The following is a 24,097-nucleotide window of genomic DNA, read 5'->3' as shown; positions in this document are numbered from 1 at the left end:
AAATTACAGAATCTTGCATGTGTGGAGGAGTGACTCCAGGCACCAGAACAGGCTGTAAGCTGATTAGGACAGAAAGAAGCTTTACAGAGAAGGAACTGAGCATCATGGTGGACATCAAGTTGCACATGAATCAACAGTGTTCCTTGATGGCAAAGGCAGCCATCAACCTTCTGGGCTGTGTTAGTCAGAGCATTGCCAGCAGGTCAAGGGAGGTGATCCTCCCCCCTTCTCAGCACTGGTGAGGCCACACCTAGAGACCTTTGTCCAATTCTGGGCTCCCTAGCACAGGAGACACAAGGACATGTTGGAGATGTCCAACGAAGGGCCACAAAGATGATGAAGAGGCTGGAGTATCTATCCTATGAGGAAAGGCTGCAAGATCAGGGACTTTTCAGCCTGGAAAACAGAAGGCTTAAGGAAGATCTTATCGAAATCTATAAATACCTGATGGGACAGTGCAAGGAGGATGGGGCCAGGTTCTTTTCAGTGGTGCTCAGTGTCAGGGTAAGAGCAAAGGAGCACAGAATGAAACAGAAAATTCCATTTAAATATGAGAAAATTCTTTCTTTCCTCTAAGTGTGGCTGAATGCTGGGAAAGCCTGCCCAGAGGGGTCATGGAGTTCACATCTTTGATGATATTCAAACCCAACTGGACACAGCCCTGGGCAACCTGCTGTAATGACTCTACTTAGAGCAGAAGGGTTGGACTAGACAATCTCCAGAGGTCCTTGCCAGGCTTAACCATTTAGTGGTTTGTGTGAATTCTGCTGCTGGTGCTGCTGGGGGTGTTCGTGCTCCTCTGCTTTGTGGCAAGTGCCCATGAGCTGGTCTTATCTCACATGGATCTTCTTTTGCCCATTTACCAGGACCATCAGATGGGCTGAACTGCTCATCTGACTGGGAAACACCACAGAGCTGCTTCCCTCACCTGTACCAGGGAAAAATGCTTTGGGAGATAGAAGCTTTTGGGTCAGAAGCATCTTCCCGAAAACATCTGGAAGCCAAACATGGGGTGTTTCTTGCAGCTGGTGGGAGTTAGGCTGAGCCTATCACATGGGCAGTGGAGATACCTTGGTTTAGGGACTGAACTTGGTTTAGGCTGAACACACTCCTAGCTGTCTTCAGCCAAAGACATGTGACTATTTCCAGCTTCAATGCCAAGCACTGCAGCATTAGAGGGAGATGAAAAGGGCCTGAGGCAAAGCTGCTTCTTTCAGTCAGATCATTTATGGTTTTACATAAATGTCCTTGTTCTTCCCTTCTGGGTCAATGAGAAGTGACTCAGATAGGAAAGTATCTCTTGTTCATTGGATTAAGTCTTGAAGGAAGGTAGGGGATAATTAAAGCAGGTGACAGCTAAGCTGAGCAAGTGATTTACATTCTCGCATCATTAACAATGCCTTGGAAAGCTGGATGGAACAAATAATCTTGGAACAAGTGATTATTGCCTCAGTCAGGGTTGATGGGAAGAGAAAAGATACCAGCTTGAAGCAAAATAAAAAAAAAGGAAACTGGAAAAGTTTGATAGGGAAGGAAAAGAAATTTCCATGAGTTATAAATATATGATCAATCCTTCCTATGCACATTATGAACAGAGAGGGAGAACACACTTCAGTAGTTATTAACTCCTGTCAGATTCACCCAGAGGACCACAGTATCCATATGGTGGCCACCTGCCAGACAAGTGATAATTGTGAAGGTCCCACCCAGAAAGATTTAAGTGCTACACAGAGGTTAGTCTAAATAATAACCTGGAGATAAGAGTACCTGCGATTTCCACCTCAGTACCTGGACTAGGACTGAGACATGAAGAATGCTGCTTATGCAGGACCTGGCACAGACATCAGACTAGACCACAGTACAAAGGGGGGAAAAAAAACAGATTGTGAAAAAAAAACCCAAAATAAAGAAAAAGGCAGGTGAATCATTAAATACAGGGAACAGGACTCCTTATAAAAATAAATCATCTTGTCCCCTACCTTCCTGTCCTGGTGAGTATACAAAACATCACTAATCCTCAGGCACAGCCCACGCCACCAGGCTGGCACAGAGGGGTAGCTATAGTGAGGTCTGGTGGGAGTATGGGAAGAGCAGTAAAGTTAAAGAAACCCTTTGTACTGTGGTCTGGTCTGACGTCTGTCCCAGGTCCTGCACTAACCAGCATCCTTCGTGTCCCAGTCCAGGTACTGAGGTGGAAACCAGTGTGGAGAGAGCTGAAAAGCTCTCTGTACCCATCTGTAGCTTCAATCTATAGCAGGCTGACCTGCTGCCAGATGTGAAAGTCACAACTCTCTGCTCAGCAAGGTGCTTCGAGCCTAAGGCTTGTCAGACTGAGGGGACACATGGCGTTTCCCCAAGGGCATCTTCCTTTACATGTTCAATAGGCTTGAGAGATGCTGAAGTGTCTTGCAAAGCTGTGCCAATATAATGGTTTTAAAGCCAGGCAGAGACATGTTGGATCTTGGCCATACATTGTAAGGAATTGTAGTAAAATCAATTAGTAGGAATAAGGCTGCTGTGACTAATGAGCTAATGAGTGATGCCTGAGTGGAAATGGCTCTAAGAGAGCTGCAGGGTTGGATTCCTGATGCATTATTCATAGAGACAGGCCAGATTCATGCTTGGCAGTGTTTATTTTCTACTTTGCTTTTCCAGGTTTCTCTTTAACTTTTAAAGATGTTCTTCAGCAATGGAGGAAATAGATGGGGGAAAAGATATGTGTTTAATTCATCTCTCTTTGATGTGAAACAGCTCTCATCTCTGGACAGTTGTGGTTTCTAGGAGAGACAGATGGGGGACATGATGTGTCAGAGGTGAAGTTCACGGTAATTTAACCCCTGACATTCTACACACCAGCATGGTTACTGATCACACAAACCCAACTTTGCTGCTGGCTTCTTTAAGTGGCTTTCATAATTTACACTATTTCAAAGCTACTAGGGGAAAAACCTGAACTGTTTGAATAAATCACCTCTTTAGCCTTTCCAATGTATAGCTTATCTTGTAGTTATGATCAGCCCTACAACATGCACCAGCTTAATATCTAGAATGGGGAAACTGAGGTTAAATTTTCAAAGCCAGCTAGAAAATCACAGAATCACAGAATCACAGACCAGTCAGGGTTGGAAGGGACCGCTGGGGATCACCTAGTCTGACCCATGGCTAAGGCAGGTTCTCCTGGAGCAGGTTGCACAGGATCACACCCAGGCAGATTTTGAATATCTCCAGAGGATACTCCGCAGCCTCTCTGGGCAGCCTGTGCCAGTTCTGTGTTAACCTCAAGGTAAAAAAATTCTTCCTCATGTTCAGATGGAACCTCCTGTGTTGCCTTTTGTGCCATTGCCCCTTGTCCTGTCGCTGGGCACCACTGCAAAGAGCCTGGTCCCATCCTCCTGACACTCACCCTTAAGATATTTGTGGGCACTGATAAGGTCCCTCTCAGCCTTCTCTTCTTCAGGCTGTACAGGCCCAGCTGTTTCAGCCTTTTCTCATAAAGTAGGTTCTCTAGTCCACTCATGATCTTCATAGCCCTCCTTGAACTGGGCAGCCCAGCACTGGGCACAGCATTCCAGATGCAGCCTCACCAGGGCAGAGCAGAGGGGAAAGGATCATCTCTCTCAACCTGCTGGCCACACTCCTAATGCGCCCCAGGGTTCCATTGGCCTTCTTGGGCACCAGGGCACACCGCTGGCCCATGGGCAACTTGCTGCCCACCAGCACTCCTAGGTCCTTTTCTGCAGAGCTGTCTTCCAGTGGGTCAGCCCCAGGCTGTACTGGTGCGTGGGGTTCTTCCTCCCCAGGTGCAGGACCTTATGCTTGCCTTTATTGATCTTCATTAGATACCTAAAGTCGTTGACAGAGCTTGAATAAACCTCTAAGTATGTGGCTTTCAGGCCAGCAGTCACTCCTGTTGCTTCTAGTAACTCATGCAGCTCCTGTTAGGGTTGCACAAAAATAGCAGAAGAGCACTGATGAAAAAGGAGCATTAACCAGTGGTTAAACCATGTGGAATCCAATGCTGGCTGTATTTCTGGAGTCACTACCACCTTGCTCCATGAGCCTTATTAACCTCCCTGCACCTCAGCTTCCTTACATCTCATTTTGAGACAATAATATTTACTCATCTTACAGGAGTGGTTTTGGGTTTAATCTACCTGTAGGTGTGCAGTAAAATCTTAGCACCAGCATAAGACACTGTTATGTTGGCACTCATCCACGTCCATCTTTGAATCCAGTCATAGCTTTTGCTCCTGCATCTGTCTGCTCTGGAAAGCTGTGAGATTCCTAGGAGATATATAAAAACCTGATTATAATCAAGAAAATTGAGAGTTTAAAATTATTAAGTCAAGAAAGCTATTAACCGAAACCAGTGCCTGCACTTCTCTAAACACGTGCAGAGCCCATGGTGCCTGAAGCTCTGGAGGTGGATGGGCATATCTTAGGACTTTCCACCAGGACCTCCTCAGCCTGGTAATTAGGCAGTGTGAACAAGTCTATTGAGATGTTACAGGATTTGGAGACCATTTCCAGTGTGGCTGCAACAGTTGCAGGACTGCTTACATGAGATGAAGATGCCTCCACCCAGAGACTGTCTCAGCCGGCCAGGTAGGACAGGAAAGGTGTTTGGTACAGGTTTCTCAGGCTGGAAGTAAACATTTGACTCTGGACTTTTTGGGTTTTTTTATGCTAACAAGTTCCTCTGAAATGCAGAGTTCTTGTACTAGTTTGCCTTTGAACACATACACTAGAAAATACTAATTTATTTTTTTTTTGTTCCAAATCCATCCTGTGGGTTGTTGAGGCAGATTTATGCAGCTTGTGTCCTTTTATAATTTTTCTCTGCAGTTAATGGAACCCCCCCCAACACAATAGGCTATGATTACCCACAAAAGAATGAAAGGAGTTCAACAAAATGCTGTTTGGATGTTCCTATTAATTCTTCTTATTTCTTTGGTGACTTGCCAACATTATGAGGCAATTGCATATGATGTGCATACAAGAGAAAACATCTCAGGCAATGCTGAAAGACTCAGATAAGATCAAGTGAAACTATAAACGAGTGAGGTATGTTGTCACCACCACTCCCACCCACCCCCCACCAAAACAACCCTCCAAACTAGAATGAGGGTACAGGATTTAAGCAGGGTGTTGGCATATATTCCTCCATCCAAATATCCATCTCAATAGCCAAATATCTCAACAATGTAATGAAGATCACGTTTCAGATGTGCATGTGAAACCAGTCACCTAACGCACCTTGTCTGAGTTTTTTTAATACCAGAAACCAGAAACCACACCCCTTTCCATGTTCAAGTTGGGTTTGTTTTTTTCCTAAGAAGAAAGCAAACACAGTCAGCAAGTTTCCCCTTTCTTAATAGGATTATAAAACTGTGTTGAACATAAGGGATGCCAAACCGAGAATATACCAAAATGCAAAGGTAATTTTGGGCTGGAAATAACTGCTAAACTTTAGTAAGGACTGTATTATGGAGACAACTGTGAAAACGATGGGTCTGAATTCCTGAGGGTGTAGGTCACCCACTAATGTAGTTTGTAAATGAGGCAAGGTTTGCTGATATAATGAGGCAACCATCACTGGAGCTTTAGGTCTGGAGAAATGATGGTTGGGTGTTTATCTGGGAATAGGAGAAAACCTTTCAAGAATTTGATTGATACTAACTCTGAATAAAGTTCCTCTGATGGTGGGATAGATAAAAAAGGTGGTGGGAATATTTCCAAGAACATCTTTGTTTCAGCTTTCTCTCTTTCCTTATTAAAAGTGTGTGTTGGGTGGGCACCTGGCATAACCACAGAAAGGCTCTTCTTCACCAGTTTTTGCAGTTCCACAATCAAACTTGCTCATCACACATCGTAGGAAGATTTACTAGCATGGGGCTGGCCGGAGGCACAGGAAAAGCAGAAAGATGCCTGGGGCAGCAGGGTCTGGGAATGGGAAAGCCAGGGTGTTTGGCAAGCACAGAAATCATGGACTGGCTGCCACACTTGGAGAGGGTTGGCTCAGAGCAGAGGGGTTTCTCCATGCACCATCCTCCCTGAACGGCTTGGGATAGCAAGCCTGAGAGACTCCTTTGGCTCTGACTTTCACAACCTGGTCCTGTTGTCATTCCAGTGCTCCCACCACCTCTGCCCACAGAGGACAGGGAGAGAGGGAGACAGCATGCTTCCACCTACAGCCCCCTGCAAGCCTGCTCACAGCTTGGGGAGAGGTATTACAGTACCAAAATCCCAACCATGCTGTTTCCAGTAAGGGACTGCAAGTCAGCTTTCCACTTTTGCTCCTGGTGATAAACTGGCCCCTGCTGGGGGCAAAAAAACAGAGGAGAAAAGTACATGAGATTCCATCCTTGCTGTTCACACCTACAGATGCCTTTTTCCCAGGATTCATGGAAACCACTCAGATGTCTCCAACCACTACAGAAAAGAGGAAATATCACCAAACTGCAAGGCAAGTTTAGGATTATTTAATACTCCTGGGTTTACACATCATGCCTAGACACAAAGCACCCAGCTTAAACAATCTCAGCTATTGTCCACTAGGCAAACATTCATTTTCTTCTCCAAGTATGAAAGGAGATGACAGTATAGCAAGAGGTGGGGCTGCTTTGTAGCTCATTCAATTAATTTGTAGCTTAATTAGACTTGTTTTTCCAGTAGAATTGGATCTGGGGTCAGAATTGGTCACCAGGAGGTGTGCCATTAAAACTAGCGGTGAAGAGTAGTGGCAGCCCAGTGACCACACAAGGGTCTGTGCAAGATGAAGGTGTTTCTGTCTCTTCTGCTGGTTGCCGTCACTTGCATCGTGTTTGGTAAGTTCCTGCTTTGATTTATCCAGACTCCTGCAAGAGATGCAGCATAAAGGGATGGGGTGCATCCTGTTCCCTCTGAAGTCCATGCCTCTCACTTTGAACAGTTTTCAGCAAAAAAAATAATATCTGTCTTTGGAATATTGCCAGCCTGTCAGATGTTCAGGACCATCCTGGTCTCATTGGGATTGTTAGTTCAGGCTCTTTAGAAAGTGTTACAAGACGAAGTGTGATTATACTGTGTCATTTCTTGAATGCAAATTCCAGCTCTCACTTTTTATGTGTTCTTGCTCAATCTTATCTTTTTTTTTTTTTCCTCCCCAAGTCACTGTTCCTCTCTCGTTACTTAACCCTGGAAATCAGCTAGCCCGTTTAATGCAGCTTGTGTAGAGCTTCTCTCTAATTGTATGTCATGTGTATGGTTTATTGAACTTCAGCCATTAGAACTGGGAAAGATGGGCTGGGACACAAAGCTGGTGGCCCAGGTACTGCAGGACTGAAGTTTCTAGCTCTTTATTATCACACTGTGATCTGCATGAAGTCAAAGACAATTTCAGGGGGCCACCTTGGAAAACAACCAGATGTGAAGTGTTTTGGGGACTTTCCCAATTTGCAGGAGGATCAGAGAGTTTGTCATCACAGGGAGTGATCCGCACTATCCTCCCTCCCTCCCGCCCTGTGAGGCTACCTGCCACCTCGCTGGAGGGGGTATGCTTGAAGCGCACAGTCAAGGTGTGCAGACAGCAGTGGCCTGATATTGGGGGTGACCGATCTAGGATGTGGAGGTAGGGAACAAGCCCCATGAGTCCAGGCTGTTCAGGGATGCCATGCAAATCTTACCCCGCTGTTTCCATCAGTGGGATTCAGTTGCTCCTCCTCCATCACCAGCTCCATGAAGCCAAGCATGGAAGGGTTTCTGGAATATTGGTGTTTTCATATCCTAGGAAGTAGGGAACCCACTCATCGCAGCAGACCCACATAAGCAGTGATGCCATGACCTCTAATGGTGGAAGGGGACTGCATAGTGGAAATGACATCCTGACACAGACTCCCTATCTCCTGATATTTCCTGATGCTGCCACTGGGATAACTTCTTGCACAAACCCTTATTTAATACTGATGATCCTAAGCTCAGAGCTGATGTTAGCCTGGATGGCCAAGGTAAATCCTAGCAGGGTCAGTGCAGGAGCTGTGATGCGGAGCTATATTAGGATTTTTTTCTTGTATTTATTTCCTTCTTGTGTAAGGACATTTTCCTTCCTCCACCTTTGGGCCTGCAGAGCAGATTCTGCAGGGGAGGGACAAGTGGGATTCTTTCAGAGGGACACAAATGCTGTGGCTTTCACTTGTCCAGTGAGGAGGATCGTGAAATCTGAAAACAATGCAAACAAAACATCAGTAACAATGGGCAAAAGAGAATGATAAAGTTTGCTTTGAACAGAAGCAAGATAGTTGCTGTGTCTGTTCAAAAAAGGTCTCTTTCTGGCTTACTAGTTCAGGTGAAGTTGCATTACTTTAATAAGGTGGCTTGCTTGCCTAACCCTGCTGTTATAGCACCCCATTTTAGGCATACTGAGATGAGCTGGATTGTTTTTCTTTTTCGGAGGGATTTAAAGGGATTTCAGCAGGGTTGTCACACGGGTGGGTTGAGAGCTGCTTTCCAGACCAAGGAGGGGCTGCTGGTCTGTCACGGTACCAAACTTCATTGCAAGGCACACATGTTTGGGTGTCTGCCAGGGCATGGAAGAGAGGACCTAGATCAAGGGTTGGATTCCTCAGAAAGACCTGCAGTAAGCAAAGTGCCCTGAAAAGCTTGTCCAAACATGGCTTCCTTGGTGATAGGAAATGCCAGACACTATTTTGGCTTGATATCTTCATCTTGGAGTGCTCTGGAAATACTGCATCACAACAGCCCATGCTCTTCAGTGTCTCTCCCTAAAATCTCTCCATCTCAAAAGACTTTAGGCACTGAAAGACTCGGGCTGTGGTTGTTCTACATGCCTAAGGAGCCAGTTGGCACCTGCAGGCTTACAAGGGCCTTTGCAGCTGAACAAGGAGGTGATGAACAAGGAGGTGAACTGGTGAGTGATGAGGCAGGGTGAACTACCTTGGACTGAGTTTGGAGATTTGGGTACCAAGGTCTGTTTCTATGGTCTCTGTGTGCTATGTGGGACAGCACATGTGCCCATGCATTCTATTGTTGTGGCCACTGTCATCTTTTTGAAATAACTTCCTACACATTCTTCTCACAAAACCAGAATCTCAGCACAGGGGAAAGGTTGTGCTTAATTTGTTCTCATAGGTCAGTAAATTTGATGGAGACAGTTCCTGCTTTCTGGAACACTCCCCTATCTGAGAGCTCCCAGTTTTTGGAAAGAGCCAACAGAGTGGACAGCACCATATGAAATTCTTCCTGCTGCAACTCACATTGGAGTCTGACTTTTCTGTGTATCCAGATCCTTCACCAAGGGGAAGTTATGCTTGATCAACTTGATAAAAATCTGTGATGAAGTGGCTGGCCTGATAGATGAGGGGTAGAGCAGGGGATTTTGTCTACCTGGACTTCAGGAAGGCCTTTGACAATGTCTCCCGTAAGATCCTCATAGATAAGCTGTTGAGGTATGGACTGGATGAGCAGACAGTGAAGTGGATTGAAAACTGGCTGAATGGCCAAGCCTGGTGGGTGGTGATCAGTAGCACAAAGTCTTCTTGAAGACCAGTAACTTGAGGTGTATCCCAGAGTTCAGTACTAGGTCCAGTCCCATTTAACATCATCATTAATGATCTAGATGATGAGGCAGAGCTCACTCTCAGCAAGTTTGCAGATGACACAAAACTGGGGGGAGCAGCTGACACACTAGAGAGTCATGCTCCCATCCAGAGGGACCTTAACAGGTTGGAGAAATTGGCTGATAGGAAGCTCATGGCTTTCAACAAGGGAAAGTGCAAACCCCTGCCCCTAGGGAAGAACAAACCCACACATCAATATATGCTGGGGGACATCCAGCTGGAAACCAGCTCATCTTAAAATGATGTGGGGATCCTGGTGGACACCAAGTTGAACATGAGCCAGCAGCCCTTGTGGCAAAGAAGATGAATTGTATCCCAGGTTGTATTAGATGAAGTGTTGTCTGCAGGTTGAGGCAGGTGATCCTTCCCCTCTACTCAACAGTAGTGAGGCCACGCATGGAGTCCTTTGTCCAGTTCTGGGCTCCCCAGTACAAGAGAGACATGGACATACTGGAGAGAGTCCAATGAAGGGTCACAAGGGTGGGTATCTGTTCTCTGAGGAAAAACTGAGAGAGCTGGGACTGGTTCAGCTTGGAGAAGAGAAGACCCAAGGGGGGGATCTTATTCATGTCTATAAATGCCTAAAGGGAGGGTGCAAAGAAGATGGAGCCAGGCTCTTTTCAGTGGTGCCCAGTGCCAGGACCAGAGGCAGTGGGCATGAACTGAAACACTGGAGGTTCCCTCTGAAAATCAGGAAACACTTTACTACTGTGAGTGTGACTGAGCACTGGCATAGGTTGCCCAGGGAGGCTGGGGAGTCTCCATCCTTGGAGATATTAAAACCTCTTCTGGGCACAGTCCTGGGCAGCTGGCTCTAGGTGGTCCCACTTGAGTAGGGGGATTGGACTAGATGACCTCCAGAGGTCCCTTCCAACACCCACCATTCTGGCATTTTGTGAGTTTGTGAGTCTGTGATCTCTTTCTGAACCACTACTAATGCAATGACAAGGAAAAAGCAGATGCAAAGTAAGAACAGAGCTCAGGTAATCCAGCTACAAGGTCTTTCCTGTATCATGAGGTCTTCTGTGTGTGAGACTCTGTCTTGCCTGACTTGTTACAAGGGGTCTGAACACACATCTGAGGGTGTGCTTTGACTGCCAGATTACTGTATTTCTCATTCCCATTGGTACAAATACCTTTTACTATTCCGCTTCTGTTCTCAGTATGAGTATTTTGGAAAGATACCCTCCCCAGAGGTACCTGCAGGGGCATGAACAGTACCTGGTTCTCCACAGAAAGGCCAACTAAATGTTTTAACCCCTTGCAGCTCAAACCTTGCAATGTTACACTTGCCATGAACCTACTGCTGTTGATAAGTGCCTGACGATCCACAATTGCACGCAGAATGAAACCATGTGCAAGACTACTTTGTATTCCCTGGAGGAAGGTAAGGGCAATTACTTCTTTACCCATATTTTTAACATGAGTCAGTGTTTCTACAGTGAAGAGCACTTGTGTGGGGAGCAGTACTTTTTCTTACTTAAATATGTAAGCCTAGAAGAGAGTTTCTGTGGAGCAGAGAGCAGTCTGCTGTTGCAGAAAGCAGTCTTCATGTGAGTGAATACTTAGTGAATGCAAACTCATAGTTAATGCTAAATGTTGAGCATGGTTAGGAAAAACATGTTGACTTGAGCTTGAGATGTGGAGCCAAAGAGTTCTGGCTCTTCAGACTATTTGCATGACTCATACAATGGGTGTAGGTTAAACAGTGCTGTCCTGACCTGAGAACTGTTTGTGAAGGCTTATTGGAGTAGAGAGGCCAGTAGACATGAGCCAAGCTCAGTAGGGTGGGGACACCAACTTCTGATCATCTGGAGGAAAAACAGAAATGCCCCTGAGTTCTCTGGAGCTCTCAGGAAGGCATCAACAGCCTGACTGGTGACTACAGGTTACAACCTCTCCAAGTAAAGAAATGCACTGTGAAGATGGAGGGTCTCTCTTTTGCATGGTCATGCTGATAAAGCTCTGGTTGCACATGGGAGAGGCAGGAGATAGTGAGTAGAGTCAAAGCAGAGACAGAAAAAGTGCCTAAATGACCTTTGGCAGGGTAAAACTGATCCAGGCAGGACACAGAGGATGCAAAGTGCTGTTCAGCTTGGGGCCACCCAGTGGGAACTGTTTCCTGTATTCCTGGTAGGAAGTAGACCAATTCTGTTTGAACTGGAGCTAAGACTTTGGTGGTGAAGGCAGCTAATGTTTCAATAGGGATAAAGAAAGTTCTTCTCCATTGCTCCCATTCCTAATTGTTCCTTTGTTCTTTCTTTGCTGTAGTTTATACCTTTGAGGGAGTCTCAACCGTCACCAAGATGTGCTCTTCTGTCTGCATCCCATCAGATGTGGATGACATTGGCACGACACGCCCTGTCTCCTGCTGTTACTCTGAGTTGTGCAACGTTGATGGTGCAGCTAGTTTGAGGATCAGCTTTGTGCCAGTTGGGATACTAGCAAGCTCCCTTTGTGCCGCCTTCTGGACTAGACCCTGAGGAGCTGATGGGGAGGTCTTTCATACCGGAGAATCCAATGAGGAAGAGAGTAAACCCCTGCCAGCTCAGCCTTCTGTTTGGATGCCTCACGGACAGCACTCAACAGCTCCCAGAAATTGCTTTTTTAGTACCTGCCCTTTTCCTACAACCAAAAGAAAAGCAAAACTTAGGAAGTCCTGACACAAATTTTTCTTTTGACTCTTCAACAACTCCCACAAAACTAACTATGGAGTTTCTTTACTGTGCTGGTCTGGTTGGTTTTGAACTAAAAAATTCTGCTGTATGAAGTGTATTTAAAGTAAAAACCCTTGCACTAAGAGCCTTCTGTACCTCCTTAGAACATTTCCCCCACCCCCCACCCCCCCCAGGTGTTAACTAGCAGAATAGCTGAATTGCTCAGTCTTCTCAGATGAAATTCAATTATGTGGCAGTCCTCTCCACCCCAGAGTTTTGTGCTGGTTCTTCATTCTGTCTAGGTGTTCTTCTTTGTACACAAGAAATCAAGGAGACACTTCTGTGTCCGAAATAGGAGGTAGAAAACCAAACTTCCCATGCCAGTGATCTGATCCAAGGAGGCTAAAAAGTCTTGTTTTCTGTACCTTTTTGAGCAGAATAAAAATAATGTTATGTTAAAATTGTCATCACTGAAGTTATTTATAGCATACCAGTCCTCTGATAATTTTTTATTTTATTTTATTTTTAATTTAATTTCATTTCATTTCATTTCATTTCTGAACTCCATTTCCACCTTTCAGTATTGTTTATACAGTGAGAAAAGCTAGGTTTTTGGTCATTCTTGCAAGAGATGTGTAAGACATTTCCCATTATCTGCCACTGGCTGTGCCTTCCATCAGTGTTTCTTCTACCAACTCCACTGGTACAAAACTACCTTTACAGGGAAGACTGGGTGATTTGAGTAACAGTTCTCTCCTGAATTTGGAATTCAGTGGAATGACATACCCCCTTGCTTCAAATGTCCAGAGCATCATCTGCAATTCCTTGTGTGTTGGTAAGGTCTCCTACATTTTGATGTTATCCATCCTGACCTGGTTCTGCATTTTCCTATAATCCCCTTTTCAAGATTCAGCAAAAATGTGCTCCTCCAATTTTCACTCTGCTTATGATATTTGGAATAGTCAACAAAGATATGATTTCATGTCTTCCATGCAGCATATGCATTAGAGTAGGTTTCCAGGAGAGGTGGTACAATTTCCATCCTTGGCAGTTTTCATGACTCAGCTGGATGAAGTTCTGAGGAACCCAGGCTGACCTCACAGTTTAGAGCTTTGATTGGGAACTTGGATTAGAAACCTCCTGAGGTCTGCCTTCCAAACTGAGTTTCCTGTAATCCTGTGATGCACTCAGCAAGATCACGAGAGCACAAACCATGATTTCCAGGTATTGTGTGAAGTCTGGCAGATGTTTCTGCAACGGTTTTCACCTGTCTTGCCCTGCTTCCTATTGCCAAATTGAGATCAAATTTTGAATGAATTGCAATTCTGGATTCACACACAGCTTCCAGGTTGCTCAAATGTAATTCCATTGCTGGAGCTACATTGTGTAAGTGGTCAGGGTGTTGCACTGGCATGGAGGTGGCTGGGTGAACCACATCCCTGGCTGCGGTAGGACTTTGGAAACAAGCTGCAAGCTTGGATTAGCTGGTAGTGTGTGCTTTGCAGTGCCCTCTACCTGTGAGCCGTGCCCAGAGCTCAGTTTCCAGAGATGTTTGATATGTTTCTGGCTTTCTGCTGCACAAGGGTGGTACATGGAGGTTCGCCCTTTTTATCTGCTAGTTCTGGCGGTCATCAGTCTCGGGTTTTGCTGGCCCAGGGGCTGCATCAGGACCACTGTGTGTGGTACCCAACAGCAAAACACCACCAATATGTCTTATGGCATGTTGATTTTACTCACCTTTCCAGCCTTCACAGCACCCTTTTAGGCTTAGTGTCATCATTTCATTAAGGGTAGTTTGTTTCTCTTTCAAACCCTCTGCCTCACAGTTTCATTCAGACCCCTTGTTCTCACTGATGAGCAGTAGTGTGACTGTTCCTTGGCTACCTTTTCTACACCATTTATGTTATATCACCTTATGTCCACCTGATAACTCTTTTCCAAGCCAAAGATCTCTTGTCTAAATCCAGTTATCACTTACAAACCCATGAATGCATGAACCCATCTGTACGCCAGGTACCGCGTGCCATAGAAAGAGGACCATTAAAAATTCTGAATGAGCCCCATGGAGAAAGAAGGATGTCAGAGATTCTCACCAGTCCCAGGATATATGCGAGTGCCAAGACGAGAAATGGACACTTCACCTTCTTGCTGTGCTGTTGCTAAGACCTAACACAAATGATTTCTCATGCACTGGTAAAATGCAATGGTGACAGGTCACTTCATAGCCACTGGGTTCTGTCATGGCCACCTCTCTGCTTTTTGTTGCATCACTGAATGATGTTTGTTACATCCAGAAGCCCAGGGTACTTTACCAGAGCTGCTAACTTTCTTCTATAATCTGCAGAAACTGATATTTCCCTGAAAGCAAAGCTGGAGCCCAGATATGTGGATAAGCATTTCCTCATCTCTGTCCATAGGCATGTGACAAAACTTATTTTATTTTCTTTCTCCAAAAAAAGTGGAAGAGACCTTCATTTATTTTGTATTGTAAATGGAAGGTTTACTAGGACATGGTCAAAATACCTGGCTACTCACTCACTTGTTAGGGATAGAAAAATATTGCACATTTCCTATTCACTCTTCAGAAGCATACATATGTCAGCACTTCTGCACATGAAACCAACATTAATTAAGTACTTGCAAAACTCAGAAAGAAATACAGCTTTCACAGATTTTCACTGCACAGCACTGCTTTCTCAGACATGAGTTACTGGATTCAGACTACTCTGTCCTTACCCTGTGTTGGTTGATAAGCAGTGCAGTCATGGCCCAGAACATCACACAATTATCATGTCAAAGAGCATTTAAAAATAAATACATCAGGAGCCAGATTATTGTGTTATATTGTAATCTTAGAGAACAACACTAAAAATGTCACTGCAGTCATGGACACTGAGGGTATAAGTCATGGGCAAGGATACTGGGAATGCTTGAAACCAAGCCATTGCTGAGTTGGTGAGTGGAGCATGTCTGGCTGGTGGAGCTAGATTCCTGTCACCAGAAAGGTGCACAGAAGAAAAACCATTGGCTCCCAGTAGCCAGAGATGACAATATAGCTCTGCAGCCTAGTGAACACAGTACTGGCATTGCTTTTAATGGGCCACACTCTTTTTATTGAGTTTGCAAGTCCTCAGGGCTGAGGCTTGTTGGGCTTGCTTTGTCTGGCTGTGTCAACCTGCCTTCAACTTTGTTTTTACTTTGCTTAGCTGTAACAGCAGTTTTCCTAATTGGCCAGGTGGTTATGCCTAATTTGCCATTGTTTATCTTTGTGTTGTGCAACTGTAAGTTTACATAGATAGCTGTAACAAGGAGTTGTTGTATGTTGAAGGAGCTATTTACAACTCCGATGTGAAGAAATACAGATCTGGCACGGCAGCAGAAGCCTCAAGAGATGGAGGTGCAAGCTGTGGTACAGAGGAGTGCTGGCGTGGGGTGATACAAGGTGGGGCACTGGCTTGACATTAGCGATCCCTTGGCTATAAACACTTCACCGAGAGTCAAAGAAATGCAGACTTAGAGTTGGACAAAATGATCTTTAAGTGGACAAAACCATCTTTAGGAGAACTATGTAAAATCCACCAACCATGGTAAAATCCTATGTGAGACTGACCTACACCTTTTGACCAAGGGAAAAAGAGCAAGGTATGAAAATGTTTTACTAAGCATAATCAAAATTACTCCCACTAGATCCTTGGTTGAGGAAGAAGAATCCATTTCCACCACCGTACTCTTCTCAATGGAGGACTCAGAGTGCAGATGATTCATTATACCTCCCTGTAAGGTGTGAGGCAGCAAAATTAGTGGAAGAGTGAGCATAACACCAGGAAAATGGGTAGATACTAGTAAGTATGTGTATAACAATTTTAACTGTATCATTATTGAAATATTTCCCAATAATTATAACAATAATAATAACAACAACAACAATAATAATAATTTCCTTTTAATGTCTGTAATAATTTGATCACTAATCATAATTCTTTGATTCAACTGTGAAGATTTCACACATAGTAATAATAAATTCTTGGCTTTGCATATAAGTTGTGTTTCCTTTTTGCCCATAACAAGGTTTTAAACATAACAAAACTATGGAGATTCCCACCTGGGTATGGAGAGGTGGTTAGGTATACAGGTGCTTAAGTAGGCCTTATTTCAAGGGCTGCTTATTTGGCTGTGGTGCACATCGATATCTCCTTGGGAGACTGCCAGCCTAGCTCCTGACATGCAAGGTATCTTCATGGTATCTGAGAAACTTACAATCAGGGGACATGTTATTCTGGGGAGCAGTGATTTTGAGAATGACTGCAGTCTTGTGGGTAGACATCTGAAGTCCTAGGGAGAAACCAAAAGTCTTTGGAATATTGCTGTAAGTCGTTTCAAGACTGAGCAGGTTATGTCTTCTCAAGGCTGAGCAGGTTATGTCTTCTCAAGTCTAAGAAGGTTATGTTTCCTGTCTGCTCTGGACCAGTGGGGCTTCTTGAGGCAGGACATGGGGGAGATGAATCATGAACACCACTTTTCTCCTTTCTTTTGTGCCATACTACTGATTGAAAATGCTCAGATTACAAGTTCGAGGATGAGCAGTGCAAGTGCTTCCATGAGGAAAGAAGATCTTGTAACACAGGAATCTTCTTTCACCAAGAACTTGGATGGATTCTCTCCAAGGGGAAATATTTTTTGTAGAGAGTGGCATAACTGAGAAAGGGGCAGAATTACGGTGTAGACATCCACACTTGAGCCATTCCTCATGGCTCCCTTGAGAATCAGTGGAAAGACAGAGAATCACCATTAATTTGACTAGTGCACAATGAATTTGATGTGTTGTTAACATCTGTTCTTGGATGGAGTAGGCTGGAAATGAACGTTTCTTAGTGGTGGCTGTTCAAGGAGTTTGAATGAATAGTTCTGGTGGAGCCTTCCACACTAAAAATGTCCAGGATTCGGTGAGATGGGCCTGATCTTCAGTGTCTTTTCATGTTTGTACCAATCCTGACATCACAAGTCAGAACAAGGAGCAAACACTGGGAAAGAAAGTAAACTGTGACTGCACAGCAAGCCTTGGTGGGGATTTCTCCAGCTACGCTAAAGCCACAGAGGCAGGCATGTAGCAAATTGGGCTGAGCACAGAAGGTGACACATGGCAGAAAATCAGAAAGTCCCAACATGCTGACTGTCCTCTGATTTCATTAGAGGTCAGAATTCTTCATACAGCTGCGTGTTTCAGCACTCCCTTTTATGATGCACTTGAACCAAGGAGATTTTTTGAGATCCTCACCAGCTAAAAAGCATTAGACACAGCTGATTGCAGCCACTTCTCAGTGCTCATGCTCCATGACTTTAACTTGTGTGTCTGCTTAGCTGTCATCACTTTGACAAGCCACATGCGGAGGAGGCTAATCTTCCCCTCCCTTCATTGGCCATGGATGCTTCACCTCTTTGATCTCTGCCCAGTTTGTCAGCATGTTTCCTGCATTTCAGCGATTACGGCAGGGATCACAGCTCCTGGATGAGATCTACTCTGAAAAGCATAAAATCTGTGTGGGTGAGGCACTGTGCTTTGTAGTTGCACCTCCAGACCAAAACAGAGGTCTCAAACCACCGGGCAATGCTATCTGGTTAAACATAAACCTGAACTTCTCTTGCAAGGAGCTGGTAGCACGGCATGCAAAATTAGTATATAGCTCTGTTCCCACTGACCTGGTGTAAAAGCTTTCTGCATCTAGGCTGCCTCTGGAAATGATGTTTCTGCATATTTATTGCCCTCCAACAGTCACTGAAGGTCTTGTTTCGTTCATTTTTGCTAAAATGTAATTCCCTCCTCATCCAACTCACCTCCAGGTCCATCTATTTTTTCTGGTCCTCCTCACTCCTGGGGGCTGTTCAAGGCTTATGCTCTCCCTGAGGGTTTGCCTGTGTTTGTTTAGGAAAAAGTCTTTTGCTCACCTACAGCCTCTGCTCCTAAGCTCTCCCGATGCCTTAGGTCTGTCGCCTCTCATCCTATCACCGTGCACCTTCAAGAAGAGTCTGGCTCAGTCTTCTCTGTACCTTCCCATCCGGTAGTTGTAGACAGCAATAAGGTTTTCCCTTCACCTTCTCTTCTCCAGGGTGAAGAACATCAGTCCCTCAGCCTGTTCTCATACCTCCTGGGCTCCAGCCCCCTGAAAAGATCTGCTGAAGTTGCTCTTGTTTCTCAACATCTTTCTAGTACTGGCATCCCGAAGTAGAAGTAATGGTTATGATTTTCTTAGTATCTCAATTCCTCAACCAGAAAGCTAAATTACATTTTTCCTTTTCATTTGCTTTTCTTTCCTTTACTAGGAGAGTACATGGGTGTGCACCATGCTGTCCCATCACAGCACCATCCCTGCTGTCCAGCAGTGACTACTTTGTGTTACACATGGCCATTGGGTTAGCACCATTTCTAGAGTTGCCACAAAACCTGGTGGCAACTACGCAACCTGGGGGGTGGGTGGGCTGAGAGTGCGGTCAACCTGTTTTTTCATCTGCCAAAGCATTTAGTGCTTGAACTAGGACAGAAACATTGTCAGGAGGGAATGTAATGCCCGGTACTTCACAGTGATGAGGTGGTGTCTCCCAGAATGAGACAACAGCAAGAGCAGCCTGTCTGCTTGAGCACTGCTGCTTTGCAAGCCCATATGTACCTTCCTGCACAATAGCTTGTAGCTTGAGATGAGCAGGAAGAAGAGTTTTCTTTCAGGTTATTTCCAGTTAGATTGATTTTTTTTTTTTCATTCCCCAAAAGATTCTGAACCTCCCAATATATTGGGTAACATTTTCTCTAGTAATTCCTAGAATTACATTTGGTCTTTGATTTTTTTTTAACAGAAGAGTGGAAGTTTTTCTAACCTTGCCCCACCTAGTGAAAAATCAAAATAATTAATTCTGTTTTAAAAAAGTTTTGGAAGTAAAAACACCTGGGAATTTTTGATTCTGGAAACAACAAAGAGCTTAGCGTACTTCATATCTGAGCTCTATGTACACACTTCATGGAGCTTCTTTGCCAACTCCTTGCAACAATGACAGAAGTGGAAAGTGGGTTGTTTATTTTCAAAATGAAAAAAAAACCCCAAAACCAAACCCCTGTGTAAAATATCTCAGCAAGTGTTCTAAAATGCTGGAAGAGGGCCATGGTTCAGGTTATAGATGCAAGTCAAGGAAACCTTTAGGGAGAGATGAATAACGATGTGTCCAAAAGCTGTCTGAGAAAATCAGGCAGGACTTTTCTTCATCAGTGGAGAGAGATGGGCTTTGCAGTAGGCATCCATCCCACCCCTTCCCGACACTTGTATTGGGCTGGGGTGAGTTTCTACATAATTTTTTGTTAATGTGAGTGTCTCCCAAAGTGATCTGCATTCTCTTCCTAGTTCAGCTCAGCAGTTAATTTTTGTAGATCAACCTGGCTGTAGCTTGTTGCTTCACCTACCAGCCCAAGACCCCTTCCCCTGAGCCTTGGAGCTAAGGCAGGTTTCCCCAGGGGGCAGAAGGTATCAGCTAGGGCTCTCAATAAACACCATATCACTGTGTGCAGAGCACAACATATTTCTCTGACTATATTGTGTTATCTCCCTTTCCCCAGTGGCACAGCAAAGGGAGTGTGTTGGCTGGGCAGGTGAATGCTTCACTTGGAAGCCCTCCAGGTAAAATCCAGCTTCATGACTGCATGCTATAGCACAGGCAAGGACCTGGGAGGCAGCAAAAAGCCCTGCCAGAATGCTCCACGTTTGAGACCTGGCAAGGCTGCCTCTGAAAGGCATGAACAGCACGGACCTGTGTCATGCTTCCAGTCCTCAGAGTAGTATGAATCTGTTGTGCTTGCCAGTTCTTCCTCAGAGGAAGCATTTCAGGAGGTCAAGATATTTGTGACCTCCTGCTGAGGTTGCAGAGGAATTCAGCAATATCAGTAGGAGGAGGCATGGAGGCTTCCCTTCTTGTCTCTGCATAAACATGCACTTCACTGTTTCTGACAATGTGAGCTGCAGTCAGAAGTTCAGGGCGTGCTTGTGCTGTCCCCTCTGGAAGAGAGTCACTCTAATTCCCTGCTGTCCAAGGAGTTGCACAGCAGGACCTCATCTCATTTACTGCTTATTTATTATTCAGGGCTGTTCTAGTTTGCTGTGTTTCTCCATGCAACTTTCTGTTTAAACCTGGATAGACCCACCTTCAGCAACGCAGTGTTACCCTCTTGGAAAAAAAACCTGGATAGCTGTACCCAGAGTGAGTGTCACAGTTTGCAAGCAGGGTTACATGTGTGCATAGGCAGGGAAGCAGTTATGTACACTTGCAAAATCCAGGAAGCTCTTTTGAAAACTTATTTTTACAACAAATTCAATCAGAGAAGAATAGCCATGATTATATAACAAGAAAATTATCTTTCACTTAATGGCTATGTGAATATGACTCATATCCTAAAAGATAAGACTGTGTCATCCATCACTGGTTATGCACTTTGCAAATCTGTGCTCCCTGTGGCAACTTTACCTTTCCTTGTGCAAACAAACTATGAAGGACTTGGGTACAGCACAACCATTGCTCTGTAGTCCTCTGAAGAGGGAGAATTGTGACTATTGCTGACATTTGAAAAGATATCCAGCTGTAAGTGACTGCAACTGATGTATAGTGAAAGATAAAGCAGAAAGCAAGGACTTGTCCCCCAGTATGGATCCAGATCTAGAATTATAATACAGATGAGGTTGGAAGGGAGCTCTGGGGTCTGTAGCCCAACCCTCTGGGCAAAGCAGACCTCGTTTGGGAGCCAGTTCCCTGGCTGCTGTTATTTCGCACATGAGCAGACCTCATGTGAGCACAGATCTGTTCTCCCCCAGCACCAAGGCAGCAGCATGAGCAGCAGTATTACTCCACACAAACAGCTGGGAAATGTGCAGACTGAAGTCCTGATCGAAAGCCCATGGAAAGTTATGTAGGTTGAGAGACTTTCCCCAGGCTACAGTAGGATGAGGGTGGGAACTGGGCCATCCTTCACAGCTGCCCTGAACCATCAGCACTCCCTTATTTAGGGATGAACAGTATTTCTTGCAAACAGAACTGTTTGCACTTGTTGGGATGTTTGCAACCTGCTTCTGATTTTCATTGGAGTAATTAGTCATTTAAAACTGTTCACAAACCACAAAGAGCCTTTGTTTTTATTTTTGCAAAGGGCTTTGGTTAAGTGTCACGTACAAGGATGCACAGGCTTATGGCACAGCTTCTCTGACTATAAAATGGGAAGAATATTTATCACCCAGCTTTGATGTTGAAATCCTTGTGTCTAAATTCAAATTCTGAGCTCCTCAGAGGGAAAGTTGCTGTAGAGCTTCAAAGCCTTGTTTCTTATGATGTGTTAGCTTGGCAATGGGTCCTTACCAGTGCTTCCATTTGATTTATATCCAGGGAGTGCAGGACATTTTCCAGATGCAAAGGTACTGGTTTTCCTGAGAGAAGGATCTCACAGATAGCCTGAAGCTTGGCTGGAAGTATTGCAGTCTTCATCCCTCCCTCCCAAAATCAAGGTCTGGATGCCCAGCGCATCCTTGTTCTAGTTACCAGACTGAATTAGAATATGCAGCTATTTATAATGGAAACCTACATATCAGTACCAAAAATAGAGTGGAATAAAACCTCGTGAGGAATTAAAAAAACATTAGAAATAACAGCACTGCATTTCAAGAGCTCAGGTATGATGCAGACCTGGTTTGCTTTAAAAGCTGTTTACTTCAGTGGTGACTAACTCTTCTGCATCTTTCCAGACCTATACTCATGGCAGGACATGGCCTGGGGCTTGGGCAGATTTTGAGTTTCAAGGAGAGAAGCGATGCTATGAAATGAGGAACAGGAAAAGTTTGGCCCTATGCCTCCTTCTGTGATCAGGAAAAAAAATGATCCCACTCTGTGCTGGACCTCCCTGGTCTGCAGACAGGGTTAGTGCAGCCCGTGCAGCAACTTTATCTCACGGATCCTTGGGGCACAGTCAGTCCCTTGGAACTGGGTGCACCCAGGACATAGAATCATAACATCCTAGAATGGTTTGGGTTGGAAGGGACCTTAGAGATCACCTAGTTCCAACACTCCTGCCATGGGCAGGGACATCTTCAACTAGACCACCTTGCTTAAAGCCCCATCCAACCAGGCTCTGAAGACTTCCAAGAAGGGGGTGCACACAACTTCTCTGGGCAACCTGGTCCAGTGCCTCAGTGCCCTCACAGTAGATAATTTCTTCCTAATATCTAATCTAAATCTCCCCTTTTTCAGTTTAAAACAATTCCTCCTTGTCTTATCACTACATGGGCCTGTAAAAAGTCCCTCTCCAGCTTTCTCGTAGGCCCCTTTAGGTACTGGAAGACCACTATAAGGTGTCTCTGGAGCCTTCTCTTCTCCAGGCTGAGCAACCCCTACTCTCTCAGCCTGTCTTCATAGCAGAGTTGCTCCAGCCCTCTGCTTACCATCGTGGCCCACCTCTGGGCTTGCTCCAACAGGTCCATGTCCTTCTTATGTTGAGGGCACCAGAACTGGATGCAGTACTCGAAGGAGGGTTCTCACAACGGCAGAGTAAATGGTGAGAATCACCTCCTTTGACCTGCTGGACATGCTGCTTTTGACGCAGCTCAAGGTTTGTTTGGCTTTCTGGGCTGCAGGCGCACACTGATGGGTCACGTTGAGCTTTTTGTCAACCAACACCTCCAAATCTTTCTCCTCAGGTTTGTTCTCAATCCATTCTCTGCCCAGCCTGTATTTGTGCTTAGAACTGTCCTAACCCAGGTGCAGGACCTTGCACTTGGCCTTCCTGAACTTCACAAAGTTTGCACAGGCACACTTCTCAGGCCTGTCAAGGTCTCTTTGGATGGCATCCCTTCCTTCCAGCATGTCAGCTGCACCACACATATTGGTGTCATCAGCAAACTTGGTGAGGGTGCACTCAATCCCACTGTCCACATCACCTACAAAGATGTTGAACAGCACCAATCCCAATACCAACCCCTGAGGAACACCACTCATCACCGGTCTCCACTTGGACATTGAGCTGTTGACAGCAACTCTGTGAGTGTGACCATCCAGCCAATTCCTTATCCACCAGGTGGTCCATCTATCAAATCCATGTGTCTCCAATTAAGAGACAAAGATGCCATGCAGGACAGTGTCAAATGCTTTGCACAAGTCCAGGTGGATGACATGAGTGACTCTTCCCTCATCTGCCAATGCTATCATAGAAGGCCACCAAGTTTGTCAGGCAGAACCTGCCCTTAGTGAAGCCATGCTGGCTGTCACCAATCACCTCTTTATTTTCCATGTGCCTTAGCACACTTTCAGGGAAGATCTGCTCCATGATCTTGCTGGGCACTGAGGTGACACTGGCTGATCCGTAGTTCCCCAGGTCTTCCTTTTTTCCCCTTTTTGAAAAAGAAGTTTATATTTCTCCTTTTCCAGTCAGTGGGAACTTCACCAGTCTGCCACAACTTCCCAAATATGATGGATAGTGGCCTAACCACTTAATCTGCCATTTCCCTCAGGACCCGTGGATGCATCTTATCAGGTCCCATGGAGTTGCGCACCTTCAGGTTCCTTAGATGTTCTCTAACCAGATCTTCTTCTACAGAGGGATAGGCATGGCAGAGATATTTCCTGGGTCTCTTTGTACCTGAGTGCTGGGGCTGGGAGGAGGTGACTATGTCACTTCTTCTACCCAGAAACGAAGCATGAGGATCTTGGAGACATAGATCCCTGCAATCACTTGGAGACAATCAGCTGCAAACTTCTAGGGGGTTGCAGGTAGGGCTTGAAAGCTAGCTGGTGCCCAACAACAGACTCCCAAAA

The 24,097-nt window shown here is 45.1% G+C and overlaps 1 protein-coding gene across 1 annotated transcript; it reads left to right on the top strand.

Moving 5' to 3' along the window:
- Nucleotides 1-6,775: 6,775 nt before the first annotated feature.
- On the top strand, nucleotides 6,776-12,133 carry LOC119145519 (ly6/PLAUR domain-containing protein 2-like). The gene is made up of 3 exons (XM_037382070.1): nucleotides 6,776-6,827; nucleotides 10,882-11,001; nucleotides 11,886-12,133. Exons 1-3 carry the CDS (start codon nucleotides 6,776-6,778, stop codon nucleotides 12,095-12,097), a joined length of 384 nt encoding a protein of 127 aa, XP_037237967.1. The 3' UTR covers nucleotides 12,098-12,133.
- The last annotated feature ends 11,964 nt before the right edge of the window (nucleotides 12,134-24,097 follow it).

This window comes from Falco rusticolus, chromosome 3 (assembly GCF_015220075.1).
Source record: "Falco rusticolus isolate bFalRus1 chromosome 3, bFalRus1.pri, whole genome shotgun sequence".
Classification (NCBI taxonomy): Eukaryota; Metazoa; Chordata; class Aves; order Falconiformes; family Falconidae; genus Falco; species Falco rusticolus.
This window is presented reverse-complemented; position numbering and strand designations above follow the sequence as displayed.

Coding starts and splice junctions, on each gene's coding strand:
- LOC119145519 (XM_037382070.1), top strand. CDS start 6,776: ATGAAGGTGTTTCTGTCTCTTCTGCTGGTTGCCGTCACTTGCATCGTG. Junction 6,828..10,881: donor CGTCACTTGCATCGTGTTTG/GTAAGTTCCTGC, acceptor AACCCCTTGCAG/CTCAAACCTTGCAATGTTAC. Junction 11,002..11,885: donor TTTGTATTCCCTGGAGGAAG/GTAAGGGCAATT, acceptor TCTTTGCTGTAG/TTTATACCTTTGAGGGAGTC.